A 24,641-nucleotide genomic window follows, 5' to 3' on the forward strand; every position below is an offset into this window, starting at 1 on the left:
CTATTTTAGTACAGTAAATCAGTTGGTGACCATCATGCAAATTTTTTGAAGTTGAACTGTGAGGTCACATTCAATGCAACTACATTTAGAAGAAGGTACTTTATGTATGTATGTATGTGTCAGACCTTCATTAGCTATGCTGGCATCTCAACCATTTCCTACAGATTGCAGGGAATAAAATTCCAGCCGTATTTCAGTGAAGTTGGAGGTAGCTTCATAGATTCTCAAACAGAACTCTAAATAACCAAATACATTAGTCACCATACCAAAGATGTAACAACAGTAACAAACTGTTCTCTCAAAGTTGCAGCACATTTCAAACAACTTTATCATGAGGAAAATTTGTGACCCATTCGTTCTTTTAATATTTGTTAGTAGGAGAGACAACAAGGAGAATCAGTTGCCCAACGTGGGAGAAGGAAGAAGCAAAACATGTATTAGTAGAGGATCAAGAAGACAAAAGCAAAGAAATAACTCTAGTTATAAAAAAATAAACTATAGTTTTGCTTGTGTTTAGATCTGTACTTGCTACACCACAATTTGCACAAAACAGAACACCCTGGTGTAGTTCAGCAGTGGATGCAGATGCCAGGACAAGAGATTGCAGAGGACAGAAGGGAGGATGACAAGCAGCTGCCTCCCCACATTGGTAAAATGATCACGATCAAATTGTTGTCAAACCATCTGAAGTCAGCTAAGTATTCACAAATCTGTTCTTCATTACGTGGAGTTCCTCCCATGCATAAACACCAAAGTCAGAGCACAGATCTGCTGGGCATTTTTGTGTGTCTCTTTATTTATAGGTGGAAATAGCTTGGAATAAGTATTTTTGAATGTGATCTAGTATAAACTACAGCTGTCACCCTCTGTAGGACTGGTCCAACTTATTCAGTTTGCAGAAAAGTTTTGCTCCTTCTGATCTGTGTAGGATTAAAAGAGTTCTAAAAATTTCAATTCTCTACTTCAGCTGCAAATATCATGCAGACAACCAAACCCCCCCATTAGTGACAGCTACAGCCTTATGCTGCATGGCACTATATCCCAGTAGTCTCACTGATTAAGAAGAGAGCCACTGAAAACAAGTAAGGAAATGGAAATCTGGCCCATGATTCAGATTATCAGTTCCAGACAATATTTGATCTTACTCATTTTACCTAAACATCAGCTGAGAAGCATTCCACAATGCTGCAAGTTCTCTGATAAACACCACACTGCTCCATAATCACACAGGATCTGCACACATTCAAAAGCAGCATTTGTTTAGGCTCTCAACAGCTGTATTAAAGCCATGTGCCAAGAAACATTGTTCCTGGTCTGAGAAACAGTGAATACTGTTTTCCTTGTCCATATAAATCACACACAATAAACGCTTGGTATGATCTAGTGCCACTAAAGCAGTCAAATTAAAACAGATCAAGAGACTACACCCTTGAGCATATAAAATCAAAGAAATGTTGAGGTTGGAAGAGACCTTTGAGATCATCAAGTCGAAGAGCTGACCTAAAGCTCATAATCCCACCACTACTACTAAGCCACTACCACTAAACCATGCCCATAAGCACCACATCCACAGGTATTTTAAATATCTCCAGGAAAGGTGACTCCACTCCCTATTGCACAGCCTGTTCCAAGGCTTGATAACCCTTTCCGTAAAGAAATTTTTCCTGAACCTCTCCTGACACAACTTGAGGCCATTTCCCCTTGTCCTGTGACTTGAAAGCAGATTGAAAGCCTTTGAACACAGACTTTTACCCTTTTGCTACGTTCCTATCCTCATTCAAATAAGAGGCTTATACACAATACGGACAGGATTTCTTCTTAAACAACCCCAAAATCAAAATATCTATTTTACAAGTGAATTGAAGATTCTGCAGACCCTCCAAGAAAGCAATGGCGACTAGTAAATTCCTGGATGACCAACAGATTGAGGAACCTGGAAAGGGAATCTAAAAAGCAAAGGATCAGTTTTTCAGAAGACAGACCCCCCTCCAATTGCCAACATTTTGGAGGTGCCCAATTAACACAGACCATCTTTAACTTTCTTGGAAAGAGCAAACCACCTGTGTGAGAGACAAAATTCTCTCTACTCAAAAATTCATCTCTAAGGTACTCCCAGGCTGTGAATTATCTGCACACACCATTTTATGGAATTACATATTACTATGAATTATGTGGCTCGATTCTGCAAGCTTAAGGCCTGACAGGGATAACCTGGGCAAACAAATCTTCCTTCCACCAGTTTTCACAACAGCTATCTGAAATCTGATTTTTTCAGATTTGAAAGCATGAGCTCAGTGCTGTAGGACACATTCAAGAAGGTGGCTCCTCGTGTGCTGAGGAGCATGACTGCTCTCTAACATGGCCCACACAATTTTTCCTATGTAAGGATTCACTGTCTTCTTTACAGATAAAACTATGACCTAAAAAGATGAAAGTTCTTCTCTGATTCTGCAAGAAAGACCTTTTGCCACAGTCCATCCTCACAAGATAAAGTCCTTCAAGCCATCACCAATAGCTATGATTAGCAGTCTAGTTCATTCACACCCCTGCCATTTACAGTACAGCTTTCGCATGTTCCCTAAGCTCTCAGATCCCTATGAACTAAAGTCACTTCCTTACCTTTGCAACTGCTGCTTCCACTCCCTAAAACAACAAGCTGCATTTTGGATAGCTGCATAAGGTATTCTACTGTTTACCAGCATTTTCTTCAAGAAATATTACAATGATACAGAAAAGTGATCATCTTACCTACTTCCACAAAAGACATAAGCTAAGTTTACTAGTCTTTTTTTTTTTAAAAGAGATCCAGAGATACAGAAGAGATGGGTTGTTTGTAGATACTAGAGACTGCACTCCGGCTATTGCAACAATCACTGAACAGTTAAACTCTGAGAAGAATCCAGCTACCAGCACAGGCTGCTGTTCATGACTTATGGCTCTATTGCACAACAGAAGTTATTTGAAAAGCAACTACAACCTTTTGCATCTACAGCCTATCGGCATATCCAGGGCAGAAAACATCATGCTGGGTGTTTTCCTTGGAAAACCCTGTAAAACAAGTTTGGTGACACCCACTGCAGCATGACCTGAATCCAATATACAAAGTTAACCAGTCTAACCAAATTCCCCAGTAATAAACATACTATAGTGGGTCATGAAAATCACAAAGATCAAGCCACATTCCCAAGACGACCAAACCCAACACAGACAGAAACACACCTCTGTCTGTACTAAGGAAGCATAACCATTATCTGCTAGCCTGCCACTGCCATTTTCCCTCAATAATTCAGCTAACTGGGGCAGGGAGTATGTCAGCCCCAAAACTGGAATCATCACCCTACCCCAGTTAGCCTGCCAACAGGGGGTTGACAGGGTCATCAGAAATAAATGTGTGAATTAATTCAGTGATCCTAAGGATGCTCATAAGATTCACTCTTCTTTTCCCTCCTTTTAGGAGGCCTTTTCACATCACCTTATACTTTGTACCATAACACCACCAACACGACATGCTGAGTCTTCAAAACTACTTTGTATTAAAAAATAGAATACATGACTCAGATGGTTTCAAGGTCTATATGCTTAGTAAAAAAAAAAAAAAAAAAAAAAAAAAAGTCCACCCTAAAATATCACCTCTAATAGCAATTTATATTACAGTTTCCAGACCTGTCAAATACTTGGCTGCAAAACTTTAAAGGGATGGAACTACAGCACCTGTGAAATGCTGGGTTTTCTTTAAGAACTGCAGAAATCAGCAGTATTAAACATCCCAACGGAACTTCCTTGCTGATTGGCCCTTATGTAAATTTAATGAACCCAAATACCAAGATGATCAATTTTCACCTTTTATCTAAAAGTGCTCCCATGGAAGAAAAACACTCTCCCCTACAAAGGTTTCCAGCTGGTCATTCTCTCTTATCTGGTTGCTGAAGACTTTGGCAATACTGATTCCCATACTCTCACTTCTCAGGGCAGCAGTCCTCAATCGCACAGATAAAAAATCACTCTCAGCAGCTATCCGGAAGGTATACACGGAATTAAATCTCAATTAAATTCTCATAAGCTTTAAATGATAAAGCGTTAAAACTGCAGGAATGTGTATAGTAGAGGCAGCTTAAATATAATGCTATTTAATTGCATAAAGGTGTGAATGCACTAATAAGATAATAGTATGCTTGGGTTCTGCTAACTAGGCAGCAATTGTCACTCAAGGCACAAAGTCAAACAGTTCAAATTGTCACCAGCACCTGCATCATCCCCCCACCTACTCAGCAAACAGTTGACAGTGAAAGACAAACCCATGTGATTTCTGCTCACTGGCTTTCAGCAAAACCAGATTCAAGTGAAGCTAAATGGTCCATTAAATGGCCATGCTAAAAGAAGTTCTTTGGTTTTGACAATATACAATTAAGTAACTTTTTCCATTCCCTAGATACCCACTGAAGGGGCATGGTAAAACTCAGTACATCAGAGGTAAGTCAAAAACATGTGTACAAGCTGTAAACTAGCTTAGCCATTCTCAGACATAACATGTCAAAATGCGAATATATTTAGGTCCTTTTTACTATGAAAAAAGCCTGGTCTAATCCTCCAGGCAGCTACTACTGGAGAGGCAAGCTGGCTATACAGTCCTAGGGGAACAGAGGTCTCAAGGAAGGAGGGGAAACAAAACCTCAGTATTTGGTGGGCTTCAAGGAGGTCTTGGATTCAGCCCCATAATTTCAACAGTCCCACAGGTATTGTCAGTAAATAAAAACTCTGTTCATGACTGTTTGCAAAACCAGGCCCCTCAAGACAATGGCCTCCTGAAAGCAAACAAATAAAAAGCCACAGCACGGAAAGGATAAAAGAAAACAAAAAGACAGCTCCAGACACTTGAAAAATGCTTATTACATGCACTGGATAATTCTCATGTAACTGGAGGTTTTGCTTTCCCTAGAAACACAGCCCAACATTCCCTTCTGCCAACAGCACTAGCAGGGAGGCTGTACTTACACCAAGTATTGTGGAAAATTCATCAGGAACTACTTTTTCCTTGTTCTTTGCTACAGACAAATACTCTTGAGTCTTTGTTCAACAACAAAGGCTATAAAGGAGTAATAGATTATTCAAGGGAAACTTGAACGCTCTTTCAGAAAAGCAAGACCCTAAACTTGACATAAAACCCAGACCAATGGAGTAGAGCCCTGTTCTGTTCCACTCAGTAATACCAGCAACAATCTTCCCACCACTAGAAAAAAGTTTCCTTTTCCTGCTTTGCAGGAATGATTCGTCTACCATCAAATTCACATATGGCAGAAAAACAAGGACAAGAATTGCATTGCCCAAAGGACTGCTCCAAGGAATCGGTCCTTTTTTTCCCCTGTTCTGGACTAAAAAGTGTACGTATTTGGGCAAAGTACCAAAAATAAAAGGCACACACACCCTTATGGTTGTCCTTCCTGAAGATCACCCTGCTGTAAAAGGTCACACAGCATAAATGCTTCCTGTGTTATTTCATAGGCTGCTGATGCCACCTTGCCAGTCACTCTCAGAGCATTAAGGAAAACCGGTTACAAGACAAAAGCCTTCCTCAATTTTGTGGAGTGTTTATAAATGTGATGAATGCCAGTGTGTCCTAGCATGCCAGCTTGAAAATAAGTAAAGCACCTGGCCCTCAGCACAAAAGGCTGACTCACCTGTATGGCATTATCTTTTGAAAAGACCCAAGCTTTAGCACTGTAGGGACACAAAGTACTTTCAAGAGGCTAAGGGGAGCATGACTTTTCCTCATTCTTCTCTCCACCTGCATACACTGCTGATCAGAGCTGTGGGATGGCCTCCCAAGCCAGGGGACAAAGATGACTAGTATACATGCAGTCGCTCTCCAATACTGCACCAACACCTCTTGACACCAGCCCACCTACTCCATTCCAAGGGGAGGGGGGGAACCAAACAAAAATACATAGCAATAAAGAGCCAAAACACAACCACCGATTGCTTAAATCTATTCTCCATGCAGCTCGAACATCAGTGGTACTCCCTCTCTATCCCATCCTGCAGCTCCACTGAAACACAATGCATAAAACTGAGCAAGGACATTAGCAGTAGACACCCCATATCAGCTAAGCCAGGAGGAAATTATGCTTTTCTTGTTCCTGCTAGATCTTCATCTCTTCTGCTCCACTCTGCCTTTCTAGACTACAGCTAATTCAATGATTTTCCCTTCTGCACCTTGGTGATGACACTTATGATGCATCACATATCAAATTTGCTTCATTGTCATCACCTCTACCATCCAACTAAATTTTGCTTTGTATTATTTTCACTTCCATTTATGCAGAGAATAAAAATAAGCAAGATGAAAACCACTCTTACCAGGTATCACATTGTTCAGTGATCATCCCGAGTAGTATCTCATACCAACTTTTCGTTCACAGCGGTGACAATGCTAGAAGGACACTGCAAACCAAATCCCCCTGCCCAAGGTTTGACCAGACTAGGTATGAAAAGATCTGAATGAGATGTGAAAACCCTCCCCGCTTCAAGGAGAAAGTTGCATCCTCCCCAGCAAAGCTCTCTTCAAACTGCGACATTTGCAGAAATCCACAAGTGATCCTTTTATTCTCGGGAGCACAGACTTTACATAACATGAAGCTCTTTGCAATTTGTTTAAGCTAAATCCAAGTCCAAGCTATGCAGTGTTTGAGCAAAAGAGGCTGGCAGCTAAAACAAACATTTTAACTCCCATGGTATGTATTGGGGAAATTGTGTGGGATCATCTGAGATGAGTGTTTTGCATGGCTGTTATACACCTACATGGACACTTCATGCCACAGGAATGCTACCAAGACAGAAGCTATCAACAAAGACAGGTAGAGGTATCTAATACAGAGATTTATTTACTTTCATTGGAATCATACATGGCTGCTACAAGGTAGAGCCTAGTCCTACACTAACTTATGCTACTTCTAAATCTGGTTTCCCATAGTTTCCCACCCCATATTCCAGCCCCAGTAGCTGCACAACAGCTCATGTGACCAGAAGCAGTGCAAGAAGCTAACTAATCTAAAACTGATCACCTTCCTGAACTAGTCAACCAGCATCCAAAAAAAAAAAATGGAACAGCCATGTGACACAGGGAACATCTGTCCTTCCATTTGCTGAAGTGACCACAGAGATTCAAGTGGAAGTCAACACACACATAGCTCGTAATTTCTATTTTATTTTTTCACCTGCACCACTGCTTACCATTTCTTCCTGTCACCATTATACATAGAAAGCGTGACCAGCGTCTTCATGTAGGAAGCATAAAATACTTTACACTAACAAGGCCAGTCACAGGGTCCATATGTGCTCAAAGCAGAGTGTAGGAAGAGTCACAATGTTTTGAGCACAAGCAGTAACAATACCACCAAAAGGGCACAATCACAGATGCTTGGCAAAGGACAGCCCTTCTGTTCATGATGCAGCTTAGAAACGCATAGACAAAACCTGCAGGTGAAAAGGCACAGCTGCAAAAGTGGCTCCGAAAACACACAGAAGATGGACAGGAAAGACACACAGAGGGGCAGTTTTACAGTAAGTTTTCTCTGGTGGCAAAACAGGCCTTGTTGCTGCAGATTCTCATTTCCTCCCTGTACCTGCGCTGGCATGGTTCCTTGCTGCTCCTCAAATATGCCAATGTAACTATATGTGAGGCTGGCTAATAAATCATAACAGAAAAATTAGTCAAGATAGCAGAAAACAAAGGAAAAAAAAAACCAAACCACTAACCCATGCCCCCAGTAACGGCACTCCTTTTGGAACTCTACTGTTTCTTTTTATACAGTTTCCTTTCCCCTAGGACCAAAACCGAGATGATCAGTGGATGATCCACAGCTCAAACACTAAGTTGCACAAATCACCAGTTGGCTATCAACTCAATGTTGTAACACAAAATAAAACCGCTAAAAAAATCCAAAACTATACTGCAGAGCAAAGATGAAATATCGTTATCTTAACTAATGCAAATACCCTTTTCTAGAATACCCATAAGATATTCATAGGATTGGCACAGGCTAAGTTTAACGCTTTTCATTATGAGGCTCTCAAAAGGCTCTTTTTTTTGTTGTGGAAACAGTTTGTGTGTTTGAAGATGAAGTACAGACAGAAGAGAAGTTTTAATATTCCCCTTACAGTATGCTTCAAAGTTTAGAGTCACTTGTAAAACTTGTCATCAGTAAGACAGAGGCAGCAATGCTTTTATGTCACAGGAGAAATACATAGACATGAAATGGCTTATATCCAGAGACACTGAGCACTATAGAAAAGAAATCAATGATCCTTCTATTCATTACATATGCCTATTAATGTCCAGAAAACAGCAAATTAAACATTCTCTGAATATGGTACAAAACAGGTTCTGTATGATGAAAAATAGTATTCCATTTCAATAAAAGTATGATGCCATAGGTACAGAGCAACCAAGCTAAGACTGAACAAGGGATCATTTTCCTGGCATTTTCTAATTTCTCGGTGCTAAACTCCAAAACAAAGCTTGGAATGCAGCTTTCACGTGTAATTTATACACACCTCAAGAGATAGAAATACTCCAATTATCTTGAAAGAATCTGGAAAAAAAAATTGCAAAAATAAAGAGAGGAAAATAAATATAATTTTATTAAAGTAGTCCCTCCAAACTTGCACCAAAAAAAAAAAAAAACCACTATCTGCTCAGAAAATGTAGTTGCGAGTAGTATATTTATTACAACTCCTAGTCAAAAGCTGATCTAGTTAAGAGGTTAGTGCTGAAGACTCACAAGTAAAAGACCTGATGTCAGTCACTCAGGATAAGGTGACGGACAATCATTTAAAGATATTTGAACTGGTAATATTTGGGGGAGGATAGAAAAAATACACACAAAAACCACACAAACATACCTCTCCCTCATCTCAATCACCCTCAGCTTCTGCTGTAAGTAGTCCAAGTCAAATATGAAAAGTGACTGCATTTAGGACAAACTCCAAATCTACTGCTATCAACTTATCTTAAATAAACTGTTTGTCTGGGTTAAGTAAACCATTTGACAGAAAAACAACTGTCAGAAAAACTGACATACATTTTTTAGAAGTAAAGATAAATAGCATGGTTTTGATCCTAAGAATCCTCCTCATCACAGGAGGAGTCTCAGTGTTTCTGTGGGCTACTTGCACGAGTGAGGCTACACTGGCATTCAAGCACCTGATGAACTGAGACAGTCTTTTGGAACTGGTTTGTTAACATGGTTCTTTCAGCCATTCTGCTGTTGTACTGCACTGCATCCCAAATGGCCAGGAAACAAGAGCTTTATTTAGAAATCTGTAGTTTGTAATCAGCAACATTAAATTCAGTAAATATAAAAATCAGTGGAAGAGTTTATCACCGATTCGTGTCTGATATTGCCCAGCATGGAATGCCCAGAACAGAATAGTACAACAAATTAATTCCTTTTCCTGCTTCAGGAGATGCCATTTGCCCACATCAGATCTTTTCTAGTAGGGAAAGAATGTCTGAAAGCCTTAAAGATCAGTTAGGGAAGAATTCAGAAGGCAAAAAAGGCAATGTTCTTGCAAGGACATGCACTAGAGACCAAGAAACTATTAGGACCCAGCCTGCTGCAGGGACTTCAGGCTCTGCTGCATTTGTACAGCTTTTCCTGGGCAAGGGCTCCTATCACAGCAGGGAAAAGCTGGCTGAAGTGACAAAAGGCAGATAGACCACTCCACCCCATCCTAGCTGGCTGCCTACCACTGCTCTCAAAGACCTACCACAAGCCTGTGATGGTGGCACTGGAGGGCTGCATGCTGGCAGTTCTGAGGACACTGTCTTCAGAGCTACACCTCGCAAGAGATGCCAGTCTGACAACTTCTCATGGTCTGGTCTGAGAAGAGACCATGAAGGACAAGTATTAAGTCTTACTAAAGACTGAATAAAATTCTGGAGCTGCTACACACACCCAAAATATTAAGAATATCCATAATGTGCTCTGCATATGATGTTCCATTCGTGAGCCTGCTAAAAAGTGCATAAAAATAGGTACAAAAAAAAAAAAAAGGTGGGAAAACATCCTTATTAGCCCTGTTAGTGTAAAGTTCCCAGCAAATTAATGCAAGAAAATAAGAATGGTCAATAACAATGAGGATGGAGACAAATGCCATGCAAGTGTAGCTTTTTCTTGGTATTACATTAAGGCTTCTTTTTAATAAACTTCTTAATAGATGAAATACAAAATTGCACACTGCCAAGAAAGGGGTTAGAGTGAATACCATTCTCTACATTATCTTTTGTTTTATTACAAGAGCAATATTATGGATAGTAGAGAAAGTTCCTGGTTATAAAATTTTATGTTTCTCTGTTCTAAATTGCATCACATTATACATGGCCTTTTTCTGCAATTAACCTCCAAAACACAAATTAAATATTCATGGATAAATGTCAATTGCAATGATGAGAAACAATAAAAGGGCTGTAAATTAAATAACAAAAACAAAGTATTTCACAATATTGAGACAGTATTTCAGTGTTAATGTTTTCTTATTCTAATTGAAAATATAATTACGTACTCATAGGTGGTGTTATTGTATACAATTTGGTAAAAAATACCATCTCTTTAGCATTACAATCCACTCCCAGCAAGAGCAAATTAAGCCTTGTAGCTTCTTCCAGCCAAGCCCAGCAGTGCAGCATTTCTTGGTGCTTCACAGATATCTTGTGTTTGAGGCTGTCCAGAGTACAGGATCTTTCACAGCTGTTCCTAGGCTATTTCCATTTTCTATAATTTATTATACACAATTCTATATTCTGTTCAATATTACCAGCTCTCACATGCATCCAAAATATTTTCCCACTATGGTACTTTTTAACTAAGGAAGGCTTGTTAAGAACTTAAAAAGCTGTACAAAACAGAAATACTCAAATATGACACTGACAACAATGTCATTGCTTTTGTTTTCTCAGGCCACTTTTTATGGGAAGAAAGAAGTTTGGCCAGCAGGTTGAGAGAAGTAATTCTCCCCCTCTACACCACTCTGGAGTACTGTGCCCAGTTCTAGAACTGCTATTACAGGAAAGATATGGATGAGCTGAAACATGTCTACAGAAGGGCCGTGAGAATGATCAGCTCCTCTCCTATGAGGACAGGCTAAGAGAATTGGGTTTGTCCAGTTTGGAGAAGAGAAGGCTCTGAGGAGACCTTATTGTGGCCTTCCAATATCTGAAAGGGGATGGTAAGGGACGTTTTAGGGTGTCAGGTAGTGATAGGACTAGGGAGAATGGATCCAAGCTAGAGGAGGGGAGATTTAGATTAGACCTTAGGAAGAAGTTCTTCACCATGAGGGTGGGGAGACACTGGAACAGGTTGACCAAAGAGGTGGTGGAAGCCCCATCCTTGGAAGTTTTTAAGGCCAGGATGGATGTGGCTCTGGGCAACCTGATCTAGTGGCAGGTAGAACTACATGATCCTTGAGGTCCCTTCCAAATCTGACAATTCTGTGAAACAAAACAAACAAACAAAAAAGTCTGAAACGAAACATTAATATGCTACCAAATGCAGTAAAAAGCTGATTCAAATAGCAACTGCTTGATGCTCAGACATACAATTCTTCCTGCACTTTACCACATTGGTCAACAATGACTGATTTACGAAAGGTAAATGACATGGGACACACTGTTCACAGGCAAAGCGATTTATGGTTATATTCAGCTGTTCCTGTTACCTGAAATTAGAATTAGAAGCTCATTAAATATGAATACATTTCTGCAAACGTAGAAGCACAGCATTATATCGATGAAAGCTTCATTAAATTTTCAGTGATAGAGCTGCTTCTATATTTGGGAAGGAAGGACACAGAGTGGAAAGAAGTTGAGGAAATTCTCCTTCAGGCAACTTTGCTTCTTTCTATTCCTAAACAACATACAGGTTTTGTAATAAAATGCTGGATAAATTAGGTGTAACAGAAGGTGACTGTGTTCCATTACATTCAACGAATGATTGCTTTAAGATCAGCGTTTGTCTTGTACGCACTTGCCAATTATATAACTCAGGTTCAAGAAGAGGGGATCTGGTAGAAAGCTAGAAATCAGGTTCAAATGATCAAGCACATATAAAATACTGACTCTGTACAAGGTTCTGAACTCCATGACCCAGTCATCTTTCTAAAATATTCACTTAAAAAGACATAACAAGAGCATTGGAAATGAAGTGTTACCTAGCCAACAGTAAGATATCACTTCTTCTGCAAGTAAAACCATCTATCAAAGTCATGCAGTAATACAGCTTTATTTTTACTGCAGAGACTGAAACCAAGAAAAAGACTTGTGACAGAAAACAAACAAACTAGACACCAACCTACTGTTCAGCCAGATTTCTATTATTATTATTGGCAAGGCAGACAACTAAAAATCTTCTTACATAAAACATCCATAACCAAGCTACATGAAAGAACACAGAATCAGAAACACAAAAGCGAAAATTCAAGTGGTCTGATCCCTCTTGTGGTCATAGACAATGATATATTTCTATTTTATCTCCACATTACATTAGCCCCATTTCCTCTGGAAAAAAAGGCTTATGTAATCAGGCACAGGTCCTCCCCACCCACTCCCCTCCTTATCCATTACCTTAAGTAAACTAAATCAGGCAGGAGTAGAGGCCTCAGTGTCCTGTTGTTACTCTGACAAGCATGCACAATGTATGACCCAGGCATTACATGTTTTCCTTAGAGTTAATATGAGTGGCTTGCCAGAAACTGAGATGTAGGGTTGCTCTTTCCAATTTGTTTGGACTGCCACCTCCTTCAGCCCTCTGGATAGACCATGCTCAATTAACATACATGCAGACAATGCCGGTTTATCCTCAGACCTTGTTTATTTTGTTTTGTTCAAATCCTGCTTCAACGTGTTTACTGGGGCTTTTCTCCCCTCCAGTTTTCTTTGATAAGCATAGTCAGCACTAAATAACTGACCTTCTCAAACCTACCATGAGGTAGTATTATCCCCACATTACCAGATAAGGAAATTAAGTCACTGCAATTAACACTTGAAGCATGCCCAAACTTCACATTCCTGATTTGAGAGTGATTAGCATTATGATTAGCAGGATTTTCTCTGCTCAAAGCACAGTTCCTGGGGAGCACAGGAGCAGTTGCACACAGCCTGCACTCCTGCAGGGAAGTCTGATGGACACAGCCCGAGGCCCTCTGGGCTCCAGGAACTTGAGCTCTGTAACTCAAACACCTGGGGTGCTGCTCCAGACCAGTGAAGGAAGGCAAAGATACCAAATGCCAACCTCTTCTACATCTTTCCTTCTTCCTCTCACCAAGACTTTTGGATTACAGGCACAGACTCCTTGCTCAGCTGATTTCCATTTGGACATCTACACCCCCTTCACTACACATACACAGATGCTCACTACTTGTGATCTTCCCATAGCCACCACCATGCATTCAGTCTCCTAGAACCTCTTATCTTCTTCTATGGCTCTTTAGCTCCAGTTTTTCCTCAGTCTTCCCAGACAGTCCTACATGCTTCTCTAGCCCAGTCATCACCCTTCTCAAGTCCTGATGTAGTCATATCCTTTTCTCCATGCAAGTCCCTGTCCTGATTTTGCTGCTTCATTTACTGTCACACAGTAAGACTAGGAGTCAGACTCCTCTTTCAACTCCACTACATTTTAGAGTTTCCCCAGAACCACAAGATGTTTCCCAGTTGCATATTCCATGCAAAAGGAAAGGCTCCTTTCCAAAACACATCAGCTGGCAGCAAAGGTTCTCAGACAGACCCCATGCAATTTGAGTTCCCTAACCTCATGCCAAGAAACAGACCTCCAAGAGGCTGTTTCACATCACTGAGGTGCTGCCCACATGGAGACAGCTAATTCCAGCCACATCTGCTATTCTGTCCTGTGTTACCTTCCCCACAAACAAGCTGATAAGAATCAAGGATTTGTTTAGCAAAATTTTAGACCAGGTTTCATTGCAAGAGTGGAAACAAAAAGGTTGAAACAAATACAGCAATTCTAGACTAAGCAAAAAAGTATCTTTCCAGGTCCTAAATTTCTCAAAGTCTGCTCAGCTGATATTCAGAGCAATGTCACATCATCCTGGCATTGCCCTCAGCTCTGTTAACTTCCCTCTCTCCCTTTACAGAATACAGCCATATCCCAAAACTAAAGATAACTTTTCTTTTTTTTTTCTGGAACAAGGGGATCTTGGGGATTTAAAGACATCTACCCATCTACACAGCACATCAGTCACAGGCTTATCCAACTACACAACTGTCACCAACAGTTCTTCCTGACACTATCCAGGGTAGGTAAGGCCTATTTTTTTTCTTCTTTTTTAAGCCTGCAGACAGCTACTCCTAGAAGAATCTGAACTCTTCTATTTACACAGGGATATTTGTATGCTCATACTAAAGCTTATCTAGTCAACAGTTACACCTACAGATAGTTCAACTCCTACACCCCACCAAGATGTCAGCTGGTTTTTGTACAGAAAGCACAGGACACACTGCAAGTCAGGGTAACAAAGATGTTAAACATTTGTCTGCCTCTACTGGGACTAGAGGTCTCCCTTCTTCATCCCGGCTCCGGTGCAATACGTCCAGTCCCAATGCCAAACTTTCCTGTCCAGTAAGACCAAACACTTCCCACTCTGGCTCAGCAGTCTGAAGGTGTCAGCTTTGACTGAACCACTCCCTTGTCTTTTGCTGTCTAGGAACATAAATTCTTCTCTACCACCCTGGCAGAGAGGCTGACAGACTGTCACGCTGCTTGGCGTGAATAAGAACTGGGGAGAAGAACATTCTTCAAGTTTGGGAACTTTGAACTCAACTTTGCTTCACAGAAAACCTCACCACCAAAACCTCTGTTTCTCACCCTGCCCCATTCCACTATTTACTAACTCTCAACAGAACCACTTCTCTTCCTCTATAATATTAAAGAAATTGTCATGCTCACATTGAACCCAGGATTCTGCATATGCTTAGAATAGTTTAACCTTAGTGCCAATCACTGAGGCAGGACTGTGGGAACAGCAAAAATCATTATCTATGTTTCCCAAGTCAGAGCCAAAATATTTATCAGACCAGATGACTTCCTCATTGTTCCTCTGTGACAGAGGCATCTTGTTCTCACTTCTCTGAACTTACCTGCATTCCACACAAAAAACACCTGCAAGAGTTTTCCTAATATGTTCCCTCCTCCCTTACGTGTTATATGCAAAGAACAAACCTATAATATCTCTTTCAGAGCATTAGAAGAATGTTCTTGGCTAAGAAATTTCAAATCTAATTTTGTCATCTATAACAGCAATTTGTGTTAAGTTCCTTTCTCAGATCTAGTCTTCTCAAATTAATTCTTGCAAAACATTTTCTTTAAAAAGAAAAACTAAGTTGATGTCATTACAAATTCTGTCCATTCTGAGGACTATTACTTGTGACTTTAATTAAGGCCAGAGTGGACTTTATAGAAAGAAACAACCACTGCGTCCCACATACTATTAAGCCAAAGGGGGAATGGGCACCATGAAAATTAAGGGTACCCAGTGCAAGCTCAGGACCCTGCCTGTCCCATAATTGTTACTATCAAGGAAGATTTTTTTATTTCATAGTTTTCTAACCATATCTAACACTGAAGTACTCAATTCAATTTTCCAAAATGCTGACCTAGCTTTTCTTCAAACTTTACCTTCAGTTGTGCTGTGGACAAAAAAAATAACCACAAATATCCCTAAACAAGGAGCATGAACACAACTTCTGAGTGCTCCAAGAGAGCACTTTCAGATCTGTTCCACTGTGAATTTACAATTACCAAAACATTCTTTTTTAATATTACTCAGGAATATATTTGCTTAATTTTGTAAATATTAAAGCTATGTATATTGTTTATTAACATTTGGCAACTAATGTGACCACACAGAAGCAGTAAGTCAAATGTCCTTCTTCCTTACAAACACACAGATTTATTGGCTTGAATTATAAGACACAATTAAAAAGGGGGATAAAAGACATGCCCAATATCAAATTGTTTAAAGGTTATTGTGTTTGTAATCTTTTTGAGAAGTGCTTATTTTAGCATAGGGATTTACCACATCTGTGCTGGACTATTACCATGCTGGACACTCACCATGTTCAATCTTTGTAAACGTGTTAATGTTCACCTTACAAACCATGGTAAGCATTTACCCAACAAAAAAGGCTGAGCATGTCTGAAGACTCCTCAGGTTGGGTACCCAAACCCATCAGCCATTTTCAGACTGCAGATTTTATCCTGACTGGATTTTCAGAATCAAGGAAAAAATTTATTTTTCAGTCCACTGACCAAGAAATGGGATATAAACAACAGCCTTCCTTTTGCCAAGGTTACATCCCAGAGCAGAACTACAGCTTAAAATTTCCAAAAAGTACTTACGAGGAATGAAGAGTACAGCTCTGCAAGCTTTGCTAAGCAGACAAGAAACATTACTAAGCAGACATAGCTCAACAGAGAAACGATTTTCTGAATATGCCAGTTGTAAAACAAAAGAGTAATACAAATGAAGCATTAACACCACTTCAGCAAAAGTACTAAGACCATGATTCAGAGCCAAATTTGAAAGCAAATATTCATTGTCAAAACTGGATAGCGAGAGGAAATAACCTCTTGGGTATTTCAGCAGTTATTTAATCACCCCCCATGACTAACTCAGAGAGTCTTTAGAAGAGTAATGGGATGGAACAAAGTCCAAACAGCATCTAATCCCTATTAATAAAAACAATAATAACTCAAAAAAGACAAAAGAAGATGACCTGGATTTTTACTCCCTAAGAAGCCAGAAGAAAAGCTCTCTGAGGGAATACATTCCACTTTAAACCAAAAGTAATTCTGCCTCTTCCTTTGAAGATGTACACAGGCTGTGATTGTGCAACTACTTCTAACATGCACCAGTTAACCTAACTTGCCATGGTAGATCTGACAAACATGAGTTAAAATCTCCTTGATGTGACTCCCACTTCAGCCAAAAGAAATGAAGAGAATTCTCTCAGAGATGTAAATTGTGGCAAAACTAGTACACCACATTGCTTTGGGGAGGTAAGTAAGCAAAACTTTTTTAGGACCACAGGAAATTCCAGTCCTGGTGAGATTTTTAGCTAGATGTAGTCTTAATTTGGTTTAGTTCACTATGACTACTTACACTTTTCACGCAAGTAAGGTTCTACCACCCAAGCACCTCATTTGTGATGTGATATGCCAAGAGCAGCAAGAACACAAGCCTAAGAGACCAAACTGAGCACTTGCTCACCCAGCTTTTTAAGCATGCAGCTTCACAAAATGGCACAATCTTCAAGTCCTTCCTTTGACCCTAGTCCTATCTTACTTGTGGACACACATTCCCACAGATTATCTTGCACCACCTCTGATGTCTAACCATTCACATGCCACTGCAACTCACTGGTCCCATACAAACACCACCACACTAAAGCAGATGCTCGTTTTCTCCCAGGTTAGCAAACTATACCTGCTCCTCCAGTGATCCACTAAGTACCAGACTCAGGTGGCCCTTTCCTTTGTGCCTGCTGTCTGCTCTTACTCCTGCTGCCACATTTCTATGGCTTAACCAGCACTACTCATGCTGTTTGCCCTTAAGGGCCTGCACCTCACTTTTATATTAATAGAAATCTGGTGGCCTAAAAATCATACACATCACAGACAGCCTTTATGGTACAAATGACAGCTTTGAATCATTATCCTTGGATATCTTTCACTTAAGGTATTTTCTTTAGGAAAGAAGGTTGCCAAATAAAATTCAAGTATGTATTTAAGCACCTAATTCCCACATGCTCAAGTTAAAAGTTACAGGTCTTACAGATCTTCACTGTCTACCTCTAGTTAGACTTCTTCACTCAGACTCACTTGGCTGAAATACAGTTTTATTTTATTTTCCACAATCTCCAGGGCTTCCCCCCATCTTAGCAGAAAGGCATTTTCTCGAACCACACTGCAGAGAAGAATGCAGAAGGAAGCCAAGTGATCCTTTCACTTGGAATGAGTTTAAACAAGAAGATTCCAAACCTTTTTTCCGATGACTCCAACCCCACACTGCTGTAAGACTCCACTCCCCTGAATTCACCAGGGATGCTCCTGCTTCCAACTCCCGGGGCATCTGACAGCCGCAAAACTCCAAGTGCTGCTAATATGAACATAAATATGCAAATAATGAAACTTCTGTTTCTTAATTTTAGCAGCTGTTAGCACTGCAATTAGAGTTCTCAGAGGATGCACTTACCCCCTAATGAATCCCTGGAACAGCCATAACAGGGTGCAGGGCAGATTACAGAATCCCCACAACATAACTCAGTGAATTGATGTCTCCCCTGAGCAACACAAAGCTGGGCCTAGAGATAGTAAGGGGTTTTAGGCTGTCTTCATTTTGAAGCCTTATTAACAAATTAAACAAGGAATAAACACATATCCCTCTGGGAAAAGAAAAGCAAAAAAAAAAATTAGTAAGGAGCCTAAACACCTTTCCATCAGTCTCTCGCAGAGGGGAAAAAGACACCAGAAAAGCCAGAGCAGGCTAAGTTCATTAACTACTGCCTACAATTGCAGCAGAACACAAACAACCCCCAAAATACTACACTGACAGCTGCTGAAATCAAGCCTATCAGTTTTGTATAGAGGCTGCTCTGGTACCTGCACCCTCGTCTCCCAGAGATGTCAAGCATGGCAAAGACACTTTCCAGAGACAGCACAACAGCTGGTATGACACTGGGAAGGAAAAGGAGTTTCTTGGCTTTTTTTTTTTTGGTCTACAGACTTCCAGGTTTCCTCTCTACAAGTCAGCATGGACCACAGGTAGTTGGAGCTGCACCTAACTCCTAAGAGAGAGCTTTAAATAGCAGTTTCTCTCCTCCTCCCTACAGCAGGCAATGGACAACAAAGCTGAACCAGCAGCCCAAATTAACTACCTTTTTTACCCAAGACTTTTGTGTCTGATTGTCAGAGACCATATGGTCCAAGTTTACAGCCAACAGTAAATTTATTCACCCAGTCCTTCTCACAGTAACAACCTTTACATTCTGTTACCCCAGTTTCAGTAGATGCATTTCCTTTCTTCTTTGTGTAAGTAAAGTAGGATATGCTTAACCTGCTTCCTAAAACTCAACACAGGCCATGAAACCCAAGCAGGCAGAGGAAAAGATAATTCATGGTCTCAAATGAAGCCAGGTGGATTACAACTCCATTGGCAAGAACTCAGAAAAGACATTAAGAATCACCTGAATAACCAAAAATTGTCAGGCTTGCACAAAAGTGTTCTAATATAATTCTTAAGAGTGAATTCCTAAAAGGCATCAAAGCCATCAGTGCACCTTAGAAACTAATGCACTGCAGAACTTAATTAAGCATTACCCCATAATTAGACATAGAAAGGCATCTTTAAAGCCAAGTATCTGATGTCTTGAACCTCTGTAATACTTCAGAAAATAAACTTTAAAAGACATTCATTATTCTTGAACTGAGCATTTCCATATCAAGTCCCATCCTAGAACAACTTTTAACTGCTAATTTATCATCCTCCCTCCTGGTGACAGCCAAGATTTATAGTGGGAAAAGCTTATTTAACATTACTGTAATGCCAAAAACACATGGTATTACACTTTTGGCAATATTGGTCAAGAAGTAATAACCAAGGAAAACAAAATACTAAGAAATAACCCAAAGACACTCAATTCCCACAATTGTAAGGCTTGGCACGGTTCCATTGGAATAAACAGCAATGGAAACCCAACTTGAAGGATGTTTACAGCTGGGACCCAATGTCTGATTTCATCTTCTCACACTCATCTGCCTAACTCTTATCTCCACTGCACCACTGCTGCACTTATCAGCACGCCAACCCCAGCTCTGCCACAAGCAGACATGAACACATTCCGGAACTCCGCTGACCACAAGGGAATTGAACATGGCTAATGTGCAGCGTAGGAGAAGGACACTGAGTTTTCCCTAACGCAGAGTCATGCACACTGAACATACGCAAAGGGAGGACAAATGCTATCTGCTTATGTTGGTACTGAGATCCAGTGATTCATTCTAACCAAAGGGAGCGGACAGGTTCAGATCATGCAAGTGAAAACAACTTGGCTGACAGAAGGCAACTCTCAGTTCTTCAGAGAGAAAAACAGAGCCACAAAACAAAGAAAATGAACTGATGGTAAAACCACAAGCTATCTGAAACCCAGGAGAAAGATCTGAAGTTCACTGACAAATCATCTCTGCTAAGTATAGGCTCTTTGATGACTTGAAATTCAAGAGATTTTGCACAAGTGCAAATCAAATCACTAACAGTCACTTTATTAAATGAACAGAACCATTAACAAAAAAGGAAAGGTCAAAGTATTAGGAAAGAAGCTACTGGGAGGCAACACTGAAGGTAACAGGAAAACATTCCTTCAGAACTTCTGCAGTGAAAGAAAGAACAGTTAAAGGAGGAGCACATTAACCCTTTAGTCAATGGGAAGAAAAATCTCTGACAGATGATGCCAAAGCACTCAGGGCATTTTCTGCATTGATCTTCATTCACTAAGAAGGATTAACTGCCTAATGTAACTCACATTGCAGCAGCGGGAGCAAGAACACAAGTGAGAACCGGGAAATGCATCAGAGCAATCGCTCCAAACCTCCTGAGCCAACAGTCAGGACTCTGAATTTCCCATGCCTATTTATCAGCAGACTTCAAACAGAAAGCATGATAAAGGCAATGTGCTTTTGCATGCAATTTAATAAGCTTCTGTGGACTATATATTCAGGTCTTACGGCATTAAGAGTATTTCAAGGTTTTCAAAATATGGTAGACATAATATCTACCTAATATCTATCTAATATCTGCCTCCAAGAAGCAAGAAACTGAAGACACTGAGCAAGACAGACCAGTCAGGGGTGCCGTCAGTCCCTGGGAAGATGCTGAAATAACAGACAAATAACCTCTCTCCTGCATATTTCAGATAATGAAGCAGATAAGATTCAACACACAATCTGTTAAGAATAAATCATATCAAACAAATATAATTCCCTCCAATGACACAGGAGCAATGTGGGTAGTGAAACAGCAACAAGAGGTAGTATAGTTTTTGGTTAACTAGACTTTTGACACTCTTAAACTGATAGTCATGTAATCTAAACAAATACCAAGAGATGATTAGAAACCCATACTCAGAGATAAGGTATCACTTCTGCCAGGGAGAAAGTAGGTAGCAAGCCCATTCACTGGAATATTTTAACACTCTCCACTGTTACAAAAAAGTAACTTGGCAGGGGAGGAAGGCTATTTAGTAAAGAATTTATTGCAAGCAACTCAGTGTTTTGCTGTCTCAGTTTGATTTCTTATGGTCACAAGCAACAGCTGTGAAGATCTCCCAAACAATGCCTTGTGCACAAATCACATATTGGAAAATATCAGGATGGAAAAGTTGCTTAAGTTCAAGAGGATTATCCGGGAGAGTCACAAGTGCTTAGATGGAAGAATCCAAGTCACATGAAGCAAGTCCAAAAGTCAACGTTTTGCTCTGTCAAACTATACATTACCTCAGGTAAGAATAAACAGCTGCATAATACATCATGGAAGGCAAGGTTAAATACCGTTCTGCTCAAAGATCCGTTGAGTGGTAAAATGTTGAAGAATCTAGGCTTTATGAACATAAATCACACATCACTGCAAAAAAATTTAAAAAGTAAAAAAACCTAAAGAGCCACCATCATACTGAGATGTAAGAAATACAGGCTTCATATGAAAACCACCTGAAGTCATTTTGACTCTGTCTGTTGTATTAAGGACTAGGATGGAAAGTTCAGTGTTCCATAAAAATGCAAAAAAGCCTCAAGAACAGCAGCATGAATATCCCACAGACGTACCAAAAAAAAAAAAAAATCAAAAAATCACTGAAGAGAGGTGACTGAAAGAAGGGGATTTTAAGTGTGGAAAGCACAAAAGAAAGCTCTCAAAACATATGACATGTTCCTACAAAAGAGGTATATTAATAAGGAGTGCAGAAGTTGTTTAAAATGCACAACAGAATTCTTAAATTCTTAATTCATAGCAAATAAATTTAGATTAGAAATTAGAAATAGTATTTTCAATGGTAAGAACAGCAAACTATTAGAACAGATTACTTATAAATCTCCATCAAAAACTTGTTAGCTCATTTGCTTTGAGAACTAAACATTCCTTTCTTGTGCCTGAAACATGGTGAATTTATGAAAGAAATGTCAATTACCTCCTATTTTTCCCCTCATACTTCATTCACAGGTGCCTCATCTGAGCTTTCAGATCAGTTAGTACAAGAATTTATTAACCATTACAAAGAAACTACTTCCAGCATGAAAGCTTTGTAGCATCATATGGAAATAATAATAAAAACACAACCTTAAAGGAGTTACTGGAAGGATATTACACAGGAAAAGTGACCCACTTGAACCACATCAAGATGAAGAGTCCTTAACTACAACAAAAACAAAGAAATCCAGAGATCCTACTTACACAGTGACTTCAACTTTACCCTCATACACATACGGTTTAAAGTGGTGCCCAGCTGCACAGACTGGAAAGGTACTGCACTTACTGTGGGAAGGTAAGGGAAGGACTGACTGCTGAATAAGGCCAGTCTGGATCTGCTTAGTCCTCCTCTAGCAAGCACCTTGCAAAGATACCCAGCTAGCTCAGCCCAGGGCCACATAGATTCAGACTACTACTGATCTGATCCTAGATAAAACACTTGGCAAATGTGGAAGTGCAAACAAGAGCAAAAGCAATCTTTCTGCAGCAGGGAAGAAATAAGGAAAGACAAGGACATCGACCTCAAATACAGCTGGACCTAGTAAAGCACAAAACTTGACTGATTTTCTCAAGCTAAACTCAGCTACAAAAGAAGTACCACTGAGAACCTAAGCAGGAGAACAAACTGAAACATGCTGTCCACTGCTGGAAGTGGCTCTGGAGGAGCTTGAAAATAGATCACCAAGACCCCTAGTCCTGAGATCCTCACTGGAATACAAGATAGAAGCATCATTTGAAAGCTGCACAATCTTGCGTAACTGTGGCTGTTACCTTTTGAACTCCATCTAACACTGCGCTTTCGCACAGCCAACATCACTGTCACTAAAGGTACACCCCAATGCTGCCCCCTCCTACACCACCACTACCAGGATATCATCTGCTGTTTTCCCAGATGCCTTTCCTCCTGGCAATAGAAGCATTTGTGAGGCCATAGAGAATGGGAGCAGGAAACTGGATGAAAGCTAACACCTTTTCCCAAGAAAGTAACATAAATCCTTCATTGCAATCCAGTTCCTTCATTCTCTTCACTTGCAATGCTGTACCAAACTTTCAGGCTGTGTCTTTTGAATATAATTCACATGCAGTTTAACAATAAGAATAGCTTAATATAGGCATCACAGGAAAGATTAAGACATTAAAAATAAACAAAAAAGCTCAGAAAAGGCTGCCACTGCAGTATGAGATTTCTCACCTGTGCTACCTAGAAAGAATTTAGAGTAGTGTCTTTAAAACTTCCACTCTAATTAAGGAAGATCTCCAGATGTGAAAGCAAATTAATTCAGACTACCTATGACTTAAATCAACTGCTGCCAGTGGTGGGAATTATCAAAGTGTTCATCTTCAGGGCTACAGGAAAACACAAATGGGTAAACACCAGCAGCAGCACAGGCTGACACAAGGATTTTCCAACATTTAAACCAGCATCAAACCTTCACATAAAGCATCCCTTATTCAAGAGAATTAACACGTCAAAAAGATAAAACTAACCGATTCCCCCTCCCCGCCTTGATTATCCATTATATTAAATACAAATAATAATGGTTTAAGTTGATGAGAAATGCATTTCTCTCGACGCTCTCCGTTTCATACTCCGAAGCCTCACATCTTCAGGATAGGAACCGGTACCAACCACCACACCGAAAACACTGTGGTTCCCCTACACCCGAGCATTTCACTACCGAGAAGCAGCCAAAAGCAGCGCTTCAGCCCCACACCGCGATCCAGTCCCTGGCCCGAAACGAACCGCTGGACTCTAGCACTGCCGCCGAGAGGCAAACGGGACACGAGGGGCCCGCAGCCGGCTCGCAAAGGCACACACCGGTCTGGTGGAGTCTCGCCGGGCCGGGCGGCCGGGGTACCTTCCAAACCCAGACCGGCCGGAAGAGTGACTGTTCCCCTCAGGCTCCGTCGCCCGGTGTCCCCCGCAGAAAAGCAGCCTCAGGCCGAGGCCACTCTCCCCTCACCGCGTCCGTTCCCCACTGGTCCCCATCAAGGCGGGGTGGCGGCCCCACTCACAGCGTGTGCCCGCAGACGTTGACCATCAGCTTTAAGGAAGGGTTGCGGTACTTGGTGGTCTTGCATCGCGGGCAGCCCTGGTCATCCATGTCTGCCTCCACCTCCCCCCTTCTTTCTCTCTCCCTCCGCGCCTTCCGCCTTCCGCCGCTCAGTGCAGCCGCCAAAGCGTCCCGCCGGCGCCGCTCTTCGTCCCGCACGTTCCGGCGGCCGCGGGGGCCGGACCCGGCCCGGCCCGGCTCGGTTCGCTTCGCACCCCTCTCAGTCCCGACCACCACCCGGCAGAGCCAGCCGGCGGCGAGGAGGGCCAAAGCTACTAGATC

The 24,641-nt window shown here is 40.8% G+C and overlaps 1 protein-coding gene across 2 annotated transcripts in view; it reads right to left on the bottom strand.

Annotated features, from left to right (window-relative positions):
• Positions 1 to 24,421, bottom strand: part of MNAT1 (MNAT1 component of CDK activating kinase) — a 127,709-nt gene extending 103,288 nt beyond the window's left edge. For both annotated transcript variants that reach the window (XM_054400306.1, XM_054400305.1), the window contains exon 1: positions 24,322 to 24,421. In XM_054400306.1, the coding sequence (XP_054256281.1) occupies positions 24,322 to 24,410 (89 nt within the window). In that variant the 5' untranslated portion in view covers positions 24,411 to 24,421. The remainder of the gene's footprint in view (positions 1 to 24,321) is intronic.
• Positions 24,422 to 24,641: the final 220 nt, after the last annotated feature.

Source organism: Indicator indicator, chromosome 4 (genome assembly GCF_027791375.1).
Source record: "Indicator indicator isolate 239-I01 chromosome 4, UM_Iind_1.1, whole genome shotgun sequence".
Taxonomy (NCBI): Eukaryota; Metazoa; Chordata; class Aves; order Piciformes; family Indicatoridae; genus Indicator; species Indicator indicator.